Source organism: Galeopterus variegatus, unplaced genomic scaffold, assembly GCF_000696425.1.
Source record: "Galeopterus variegatus unplaced genomic scaffold, G_variegatus-3.0.2 Scaffold6293, whole genome shotgun sequence".
Lineage (NCBI taxonomy): Eukaryota > Metazoa > Chordata > Mammalia > Dermoptera > Cynocephalidae > Galeopterus > Galeopterus variegatus.
In genome coordinates, this window is record NW_007732404.1 from 38411 (window position 1) to 49955 (window position 11545).

General features: G+C 36.1%; 1 protein-coding gene across 2 annotated transcripts in view; it reads right to left on the reverse strand.

Annotated features, from left to right (window-relative positions):
* The window catches only part of PLEKHH2 (pleckstrin homology domain containing, family H (with MyTH4 domain) member 2), a 53201-nt gene that overhangs the window by 19522 nt on the left and 22134 nt on the right, over positions 1-11545 (reverse strand). For both annotated transcript variants that reach the window (XM_008590695.1, XM_008590694.1), the window contains exons 11-15: positions 8007-8186; positions 5979-6076; positions 3915-4092; positions 2832-2987; positions 1418-1515 (exon numbers count right to left, since the gene is read on the reverse strand). In XM_008590695.1, the coding sequence (XP_008588917.1) occupies positions 1418-1515; positions 2832-2987; positions 3915-4092; positions 5979-6076; positions 8007-8186 (710 nt within the window). The remainder of the gene's footprint in view (positions 1-1417; positions 1516-2831; positions 2988-3914; positions 4093-5978; positions 6077-8006; positions 8187-11545) is intronic.

Here is an 11545-nt window from a genome sequence, read left to right on the forward strand (position 1 = left end):
AAAAAACGAATTCCCCCCATTTTTTTAACTATTCCCCTATTAAAAAAAATTTTTTTTTTTCTTTTTACAAAAAAAAAAAAAAAAAAAAAAAAAAAAAGGCAAAGAAGATACTAGGACATACCAGAATACTCTGCCCATTTATGTGGGTATTTCTGTGCAATAGGCTATTAGAAAAAGAAATACTGAACTGGATCAAAGGCATTTTTTATGTTAGACAGTGTCTTCACTTCCTGCATTCCAATTTTAAGTCTGTGAACATCTTCCAAAAGTAGACCTCTGAAAGAATTCAGTACTACACCAATAATTCCACCAGGCTCTTGGTCTAACATTTTATAGTTTCCTTAATTTATGGGATATAAAATTTGAATAAAACCAGCAAAATACCTTTATTTTGGTATATGTAATGTGAGCTGGTCAGAGCTGGTCAGCTAACAGTGTTTATTAAATACCACCTTCTGCTAATACATGAAGAAAAGAAAATATTAAAAAAAGAGAAAAAGATCTGGTTTCTGATCATATGCCAGAGTATATTAAAATCTTATCTGTTGAGAAGGTATGTGCTCCAGCTCCACTGGCATTTTCTCAGTTCCTGAAACAAGCTGTGCAATCTCCCTTTTCAGGCCTTTGAACATCCTTTTCAATATATTTTGATGCTCCCACTGCCAGCTCCCTCTGACCTTGGCATAAGCATTATTTCCTCAAAGACACCTCCCAGTGTCTCCAGTCTAGGTCAGGCGCTCGCTGAGTGCCCTCACAGTACCGTACTCTTTTCCTTCAGAGAACTTAATGGGTAATTATATGTCCATTAGCATGAGTATACGATTAACAACTGTCTTCCTCACTAACCCGTATATTACAAAAGATCAGGGACTGGGTTTGTGTCTGCTTTTATTATCATTTTCCCCAGAGTGTCTAGCTAATTGACTGCCTTATAGTTGAAGCTCAATAAACTCTAAGAGAAAGAGAAAGAATATGAAAGAATGAGAAAGAATGAATATACATATATCATTTCTAAAAGACTTGGGCAAACATAAATATTTCTTCTTACTACAGATCTGCAGTAGGGTATTGGAAAATCCAGTGTTTATCAAAAAATGTAGTAGTAGTGTTAAATGAAAATTTGAAAGTGAAAAATCCATCCTTGTATCAACTACCATGTTTTTTATAGTTTTTAAAATAAGCTTTGTCTAAGTTTATATTTTTATTTTATTCGTGACCCTAAGAGACTAGAATTAGAAACAATATTTTATGTGACAGTTTTTTTTCCTATAGAAACAGAGTTATCATTTACAGAAAAGCAAACGTACAAATAAACATTATAACTTTCAAGGCTGTTCAACAGGAAGATAAATTACAGGTATATGATTTGAATATACCGTATACTCATACTCTGGCATTTGGATACAGTATTACACACCTGTTTTTGTAAGTGAGACGAACAGTTCTTGTTCCTTCACATTTTCCAGGCTGCTGTTCTTTGGAAGCCTGTTCCCATTTAGAAATTATGTCACAAATCTAAAAGGGAAGTAGAAAGCTGAGATTTATGGTACTTTTTAAATCTTTTTGAAGACAAATGTGTTTGTAGACTGAAAATTTTCAATTAATATGAGCACACCAAATGTACACATGCTTTTTGTTTCCAGTTTTTATGCATCTTCGTGACTTTAGGATTTAATTATAAATTACTCTTTGGTCCATTCTTGGACACACTAACTTTGGACTGTGGCCATGCATTACTCAAAAAGGAATATTAATGCATGAGACTGGAAACAAGGAGATTCCAAGGATTTTTTCATAATTTGGTCACCGAAGTAGCAACTTTTCCACCTTCTGAGTTTATGAAGATTGGAATAACTGAAGTTATACCAAATAAATCTGAAATATAATATAAGGAAAGGTCTATAGACCAATTCTAGCTATTTGATTTCTAGCAAATCATTTCCCTCTGTAGGCCTCAGTTTTCTCATTTGCAAAATAAGTAGACCGTTTTTCTAAGGTCCTCTGTGGTACTGTAATTCTATATTTCTAATTGTTGCCATCCCTAGATGGAAACATCTATATTTCACTATAAAAAAAAATCCCTTCTTTATTTTCCACAGGTCCATTTTCTATTCATCCTTCAAAGTCCATTTCAAGTATCCCCTAATTCCCAATGCTGAACTTTATTTCTCCCTCTGCGCAAGTTCACAGCACTTTTAAAACATTGATCACTTTCATCCCTAGTTTAAGGCTATCAGTGTATCCCTTCTTTATTTCCACAGGTCCATTTTCTATTCATCCTTCAAAGTCCATTTCAAGTATCCCCTAATTCCCAATGCTGAACTTTATTTCTCCCTCTGTGCAAGTTCACAGCACTTTTAAAACATTGATCACTTTCATCCCTAGTTTAAGGCTATCAGTGTATAAGGCTGCTGTTTCCTAAGCAAATTATAAGTTCATGTGGGTGGGAACTATTTCTGGTCCTTTTTGTATTCCTGACAGTTTCCAGCCTAACGCCTGGGACACAGTAAATAGTTCAATAAATATTTCTGAATGAATAAAAAAAAATGTGGAAAGCCATTTTATTAGCTCTTCCACAGCTCTACCCTTATTACCCTAATATTTAGAGTATTATTATCATTAATCCTTTTCTTCTCTTTAACATGGAGTATATGTGTGTGTACATTGTGTATTAAAAATTCCATGGCTTCGAAACATAGTCCTATTTTTTTTTTTATTGTTAAGATCAGATTGCTTAAATTTTTGGAAAACTCCTAAACTTCTTGCAAATAATAAAGAGTAGCTTCTTTGCTGTTTGTTGGGTTTGGCTCCTTAAAAGGACTGGGTTTCACCTTGATGTTTCCTTGAAGACAGTGCTCTAAATCTCTGCCAGAAGGATCGTCTGTGAACAATGCAAATCCAGACTGTGCTGGTTTCCTCATTCCTGTGTCCTGGTTCAAAGTATTCAAAAATTCTTCCACTGTGGTGGATGCATCAAACCCAACTACCTAGACAGAAATAACAAAGTAGTTATCTTAATAAAAAGTATATACATTTCAAACTGAGATTTCAGGGGGGAAATGGCACACTTGATGCATAATTAATGATAACATATATTTCTCTAGGTGTTCTAACTTTTTCCCCAAAGCTCCACTGGAGAAAATTAACAAGGCTGCCTCAGTATTCAATTTGCTGTAGGAGTTCAGAAATCTCAGCTTCAGCCAACAGACGTGAATTCAAAATGGAAAGATCATTTGACAGCTATAAACATCTTGCAGAGATAATACGCTTACCCATTAGAAGCAAACCAAAAACTACAGTACAATATGCAATCTTTAAGCAAATTAAAGAAAATAAACAAGAAATTCATTTAAATAAATGAACACTTTTATGTATTTAATGTTTGTTTCTTTAATAGGCAGTTAAGTATCTGAATTCTGCGATAAAAGGCTTATGGCCACAAAGACTAATTGCTAGCTTTAGAACATGTTTGCTTCAGTTAATAAGCAAGCCTCTAGATCTGAGAATTGGGAGGGCCCAGGGAAGTTTTCCCAGATAATTCCTGAGATTTGGAGATTTTCAAAGAGACTAAAATTGTACACACCCCATGTTAATAATTATTTCCTCACCTAGCAGGTGCACTGATGGGGAAAAACCTCAACCAAAATGTTTTTGCTTTTCTCCATCAGAACTATAATGGCAGAGAAATCCATCCCTTATTTATATCAGCATGAATCTGTTTTTAGTGTGAATCCTCCTCAGCAAAACTGTTCCAAAACTCAGTTGTTTTGATTGACTATCTAACATATCTGCATGTTTATCACTGCCAATTGCCGACAAAGATAGGTAGATAGTCTCCCTTCCCTGTTCCACAGAGGTTATACATGGGATTCTTGACTAAGCATGTTTTCATTAGGGTAAAAAGGCTAACCTACCTGATATATCCCATTCATGAAGTGCACTGGTATACTGAAGGGCAAAGAATGATGGTAAGGGTTTCGAAGAAGGGTTGAAAGAATTTCCATTCTTGAGGGTCTTGCTTCTCGATCTCCATTTTGTTGCGTTCTTTCTACACATCGCTGGCAGTAAATGGCATATTTTCCAAATTCTGTCCTATAATACAAAACTTAAGATAAAATCTAAGAGTAAATTTAATTAAGACAACCCAATAAATGCAACCATTAAGAAGGCTTCCCTTGTATATTATTACAAAGTACTGTGCTAATTTTGACAGTAATTTTTTTAATATTAAAAAGATAATATTACACTGCTGTAACTTCCTCAAATTCCATCTTTACTTTTGTAACTGAGTCACTCAAATGTCCCCACAAAGCACTCTTCATTTTTATTGTATTATTATAGTCACAAACTGAATTTAAAATTACCAGTCACTATATAGTTAATACATAGTGATTATATTAATGAATTTAAAGAAAATAATTGTATATTGGGCTGGCCCGGTGGCGCACTGCTATAGTGCGCCGCTTGGGAAGCGCGGCGGTGCTCCCGAGGGGTCGGATCCCACATACAGCCCGGTTCCCGCTCACTGGCTGAGCGAGGCGCGGGAGCAGCACCGAGGGTTGCAATCCCGTTGCCGGTCCCGGTCCGGCACGGGGGCGACACTGAGGGTTGCGATCCGTTGCCGGACACGGAAAAAGACAAAAAAAAAAAAAAAGAAAAAAGAAAATAATTGTATATTGGGCTGGCCCGGTGGCGCACTGCTATAGTGCGCCGCTTGGGAAGCGCGGCGGTGCTCCCGAGGGGTCGGATCCCACATACAGCCCGGTTCCCGCTCACTGGCTGAGCGAGGCGCGGGAGCAGCACCGAGGGTTGCAATCCCGTTGCCGGTCCCGGTCCGGCACGGGGGCGACACTGAGGGTTGCGATCCGTTGCCGGACACGGAAAAAGACAAAAAAAAAAAAAAAGAAAAAAGAAAATAATTGTATAAAGAATAGTATAGGACAACTTTAAAAAAAACATGATGTGGCAGTGTTGTCTTCTAAAGCTAATGCTTCACTGCTGAACATGTCAAGAAAATGTCTTCAAACAAAAATAAAAATATATTTTCCTTCTTATAAAACATGCACTTGTTAAAAAATGTTACGCATTAAACAAAATCGCTGGAGTAAATAAATGTAAAAGTTAGATAGAGGTCTTATTTGCCCTCACTTTTTATATATAATTTTTATAATGTTTATAAAAGCAGATTGATAACACCTCTAAGTATGTTTGTATTCCAGTGCCTTCTAGGCAGACCCTAAAATGTCACCCTTTGTCTAGGGGCTCCTCAGTGACTGCATATGAAATCATATGACCTTGATCACAGAGGATTATGACCTGCAGGATATTTTCCTATTATGACCTGCAGGATATTTTCCTATTGCTTCCAAGTAGTTTTTTTGTTTTATTGTGTTTGTTTGTTTGTTTTAGTCCCAGAATCTATTTAAGCAACCTAACATGAAACTCTTAGTGGACAAAATGATCCTGGATGAGCCTTGGCTAAGTGCCATGGGTCTCCTTGTAAGAAAGCCATTCTGGAAGTTAGATTTTCAAGGGAGTAAAGTTTTCTTCAAGGGAGTAAAAATTCCAAAGTAATTCAAATACATACAATTATAAAAGGGGGAAAAACCACTCAGGAAGATTTCCACATAAAAGAATTCAATGTGGAGAAAAACAGTAAAAAGGAAAACTAAGAAAACAAAATAGTTTCTTTTATTGAATGAACACCCACTAACAATACTTGAAATGCAGGTAGATTTTTCACTTAGAAATACTCTGTCAATTTTTCAAGCTTTTACTGCAATCTTCCACAAGAGCTTTAATATAACAAAAGAGATATTTTCCAAATTCCACATAAATGAGAAGCAAAGCCTTCCAGTACTAATACCTGTTTTACACATTCTTCTGAAAATGTACCTGGCAGGTTATTAAATACTTAAGATTTATTGTAGACTTTCAGAAGCACCATAAACAGTTCAGCTGGTTAGTTTTCTGCACACCTGGAATCTGCATTCCTCTTTAGGTGGAGCTTGAGAAGCCACAGGAAAGGATGATGGGGAAGGAAGAGCCCAACACAAAGTGCCAAGAGCTGCCAGCCCTGGGCAAAGAGAAGCACCGTAGGTTAGATACTACATGCCGGTCAGAGATCCATGTCAGAATGAGTGTGACTGACAGAGGTGGGGAGAGCAATGGGCTGTTGAAAGTCTCTCTTAACCCCAAGATGTTTTACTTCCTCCACATATACATGATCTGTTTAGAGCATTTGTAACACATTAAAAACAAAAACTTTACATTGAGGGCTGACCAGTTAGTTCAGTTGGTTAGAGTGCAGTGTAATATCACCAAGGTCAAGGATTCAGCTGCCTGGTACCAGCCAGCCACCAATAAAAAGGCAGATTGCAAAGTAGTAAAAAATCATATGCCCCCAACCAAAACCCATTTACTCACACATACATATATACACATGCACACAAATAAGGGACAAGTATAAAAATATTAACAGAGATTATCTTTAGGTAACTGGATTATATGAGATTTTTATTTTTCCTTTGTTACGTATTCTTTCAAAAATTTTTTTCGGGCCGAGCCCGTGGTGCACTTGGGAGAGTGCGGTGCTGGGAGCGCAGCAGCGCTCCCACCGCGGGTTTGGATCCTATATAGGGATGACCAGTGCGCTCACAGCGCTCACTGGCTGAGCGCGGTGCGGCCGGTCTCAAAAAAAAAATTTTTTTTTCATTAACTATGTATAACTTCAGTAATTTTTAAAATGTTTTAAAAGAAAGGGAGAATAGGTCACTGTCCCTGCCCTTGTGGAGCCTACATCTAGTAGGAGACAGTTATATATTTAAACAGTAACTTGTAATACAACATGGGAATACTGTGTATTCATTTTTTTTTAAGGTATAACCAATGGAGAGAATGACTAACTACTATGGGAGTCAGGGAAGGATTCACAGGGAAAATGTTGCTTGGGCTGGACTGTAAAGTCTACAGGTGGGAAGGAAGAAGGGATATCCAGGCAACAGGTGCAAGGTGGAAAATATTGCAAAGGCAGGACATGTTTGAAGAATAGGGAGAGTTTATTCATTCACAGTGTGCTGGAGGCAGGAAGTGGTGGAAGAGGAGGCCAGTGGAGCCAGAGTACAAAGGCTCTTGATGCAAATTAAGCTTAGGCTTCGTAACCCCTCTTGTGCACAGGTCCCTTCCAAGGCCCTGGAATGAGCTCTAGCAACTGTGTTTACATGGCCACGTTTTTTAAAATGTGCAAAAGTAATATATTTTGTACTTTTTTTCTTAAAGAGCATTCCCCTAATTGTGTAAACTTCAAGTTCCACAAAACCTGGACCCAACCCTGAGAGTCCCACATGCGAGAGTAAGAAATTTCTGTTTTATCCTGTGGTTAACAGGGAGTTAATACACAAAGATAAAAATAGGCATTCATTAAAGAGTAAATACAAATGACTAAAAAACACCTGAAAAATATGTTCACTTGCATTAATAATTAAGGAAATGCTTCCTAAATCAATAGTGAAATACCACTTTTTACCTGGAAAAAAATGTAATTGTACTGAATATTGTTGAAGATATAGGAAAATTCTAGAAATGGAGTCAAAAGAATTCATTGGACCTATACACAGAATTTATGTTCAAAGACTGTACTGTAGTGGTATTTATTATAGAAGCAATAACTGGAAAAATCTAAATGTATAGTAATTGATATTAATACAACCATTAATGTTTTGAAGAATGTTTAAGAATATAGGGGAAATGATTCTGTCCTATTGTTTAAAAAAGTAGCATACACACTGTAACTCTAGCAATATGAAAAACTGAGTGTGCATATATCTACACACATATATACATTTATATATAAACGTATAAACCAAAGGATATAAATCAAAATATTAATAGCTATTTTTCCTTTCAAACTTTTAATATTTTCCAACTGTCTATGCTGAATGTGTAGCATTCTTACAATCAGGAAAACAACATCATTTTAAATCACATGTATATGCATCAATATATACCTGCAATGGTCCTGGTTGATTCTGTGGCTGTCTTCGTCTTGTCTGTTTAATAAGCTGACAGCAAATTTCATTCTGTAGCTCAGGATGTGTGAGACAGATTTGCAAAGCACTCTGTGCTAGAGATATGTGGTAATCAATTGCAGGGGAGTCAACTGCTGCATTTATAAAAAGCTGGCAGGTCTGAATCAAACAGAAAAAAAATTATATCCTCGAGGTGAGAAATGACTAGATTTAATCTGCATCAATTATATTGATTCTCTTTTTAGTAGTAATTTTTGTTTAAAATGATGGAAAAAGATATATTATGATAAGACTTATCAAAAGAAATCCAGAGTGGTTACAATAATAGCAGACAAAGTAGATTTCAGACCAAGGAATTCTGCAAGAGATAGAGGATCATTTCATAACAATAACGTTGTCAGTTCATCTAGAGGATATAACAATCATAAACATTTATGTACTTAATAACAGAGCTTCAAAATACATGTTAATCCCATCCAGTATATTTTTCATTTTATCCATTGCATTTTTTATCTCTAAAAGTTCAATTTGGGTCTTTTTAAGATCTTCCATTACTCTCCCTAAAATGCTCATGTTTTCTTCTGCCTTCTTGAACTTATGAAGTGTGGCAGCCATCTCCAAAGTGGCCCCCAATGATCTCCACCTCCTGATATTCAGAGCTGTAGGCAATCCCCTCCCATACTGTACCAGGGTTGGTCTGTGTGACCACCTGAATGTGGCATGCCATTGCTGAGATATGTTTATAGAAAACAATGTGACTTCCATCTTGGTCACTCTCTCTTTCCCTTTCAGACCATTTGCTCTGGACGAAGGCAGCTGCTTTGTCTTAAGCAGTCATATGGAGAGGCCCATGCAGTGAGGAACTGAGGTTTCTTTCACACAGCCAAGTGAGAGAGAGTTTGGAATCCTCCAGCCTCAGTCAGGTCCTCACATGACTGCTGCTCCAGTTGACAGCTTGACAGTAACTTCATGAGACTTTGAGTTAGAATCACCCAGCTAAACTACTTCCAGATTCCTGACTCTGTGAAATACTAAATGTTTGTTGCTTTAAGCCACTAAGAGTTAGGGAAAATTTTCATGTAGTAATAAATAACTAATACACAGAAACATCCTTGTCTACCATCATCTATATATTTCTAGATTTGTTTCTATGACTGCTTTTTTTTTCATCATTATATGTCATATTTAACCCGATTCTCTGTATGCCTGGTGATTTTTGACTGGATGCAGACATTGTGAATTTTATATTGTTGGGCACTGGATCTTTTTGGATTCTTTAAATATTTTTGGACTTTGTTCTGAGATTCAATTAAACTACTTCAAAACAGTTTGATTCTTTCAAGCTTCTTTTAAGTTTTCTTAGGGTAGACCAGAGCAGCCTTTAGTCTAGGACTATTTGGGCCCATTACTGAGGTAATAACCTTCTGAGTACTCTACTACTCAGATGTCCAATGTGTTAGGAGATCTTTCCATTCTAGATGGTGAGAAGATGAACTATTTCCAGTGCTATGTGAGCTCCAGAAATGTTTTTGCCTATTCCTTTCTGGTAGTTCTTTCCCCAGCCTCCAGTAGTTTCCTCACCCACATATACTTATCAATTCTCAGATTAAAATTTAAGGGGAACATCTTGCAGACTTCTGGAACTCTCTCTCTTTCTTTAGCTCTCCCTTCTCAACTCTATGCATTCTAACCACCTTGGCCTTTTCAAATTCTGAACTCTGTCTCCGCAACTCAGAAAGACTGATGGGTTCTATCTGAGTGCTCCTTTCCTGCACTAAAGTCTTGAAACTCTCTCCAGACAGTAAGCTGCTGCAATCACAGGGCTTCCTTAATTTGTTTTTCTGAAAATCAGTGTCCCGCACTGCCTGTTGTTCAATGTCTAAAAACCATTGCTAGGGTAAATCTAGTCCTTGTTGTTCCATCAGGGCCAAAAGTAGCAGTTCTTCCTTTTGTCTTTTGTTGTTCAATGTCTAAAAACCATTGGGTAAATCTAGTCCTTGTTGTTCCATCAGGGCCAAAAGTAGCAGTTCTTCCTTTTGTCTTTAAACTGGTTGTTGAGTATACATATAAAAGGTTTTGATTTCTGCTTATTCACATTGTACTGAAATATCTTATTGAATTCTTTTTTGTTTGTAGTAGTTTTTTTAGTTTGTTTTTCTGGGTTTTTTGGGTATACAGTTATACCATCTGTAAATATTTTCATTTCCAATTTATATGCCTCTAATTTCTTATTATTGCCTAATTGCATAGGTTAGTCCCCTAATAGAATGTTAAATAATAACAATGAAAAATTTTATATAATTTATACTTTAATTAAAAAGTTTAAAAAATAATAATGGGGAATATTCTTGTCTTGTTCCTCACTTTAGTGGAAGTATTTTTAACATTTTTTCCATAAAGCATGATACTTGCTTTTGGCTAAGACAAATATTTTATCATATTAAGGAAGTATCTATCTATTGCTATTTTATGAATGTTGAATTTGTCAAATGCCTTTTTAGCAACTATGGAGATGCTTATCTACCTAATAATAAATAATATTAATAAATATACTAATATTTAGCCATCCTTGATTTCCTGGAATAAATCTCTCTCAGTCATGATTTAATATCCTTTTAATATGATGTTGGATTCTGATTGCTAATATTTTATTGTTTTTGCATGAAAAACTCTCTGTTTTGTACAATCTTTAGGTGTTGGAATCAAAGTAATACTCATTTTACAAAGAGAATATGGTGATATAATGATTGATGATTGCTTCAAAATAAACCAATGTCAGGGAGCAGTGCCAGGATGAGAGAATAAAGCAAAACTGTCCACATGTTGAGGACTGTGGATCTGGATGATGGGTACACTGGGCCTCAATATAATACTGAAATCTTGAAATTTTCCAAAATAAAAATTAAAAGAAAAAAACAGACTTTGGAAAATTTCCTTCTTTTTCTATGCTTTGGGACAATTTAAACAGTGTTGAAATTATTCACACATAAAGTTTGGTAAATTCCCCTGTTTAGATTTTCATTTTCCTCTAGAATCAATTTTGGTCCTTTATATTTTTTATAAAATTGATCACTTCATCCAGATTTTCAAATATATTTATGATGTCTTTCTTGTTTTGGGTACTGTATTTTACAGGTGAATTTTTAAAAGCATTCCATCACGTAAATTTTAAAAATGTACAAAAGTAGAGAGAACAGTACAATGATCACTCACGTACCCAACACCCGGTATCAATAATTATCAATATTTTCCCAAACTTGTTTCATCTACCACCTCCCCATCTCCACTTTTTTCCTGGAGTATTTTAATGTCTATCATGTTACTTTACCAGTAAACACATTAGTATGAATCTCCAACTGATAAAGAATTTTTTACATAGCTATCATAATNTTTTTTTTTTTTTGTCTTTTTCCGTGTCTGGCAATGGATTGCAACCCTCAGTGTTGCCCCCACACCAGACTGGGGACCGGCAACGGGATCGCAACCCTTGGTGTTGCTCCCGTGCCTCGCTCAGCCAG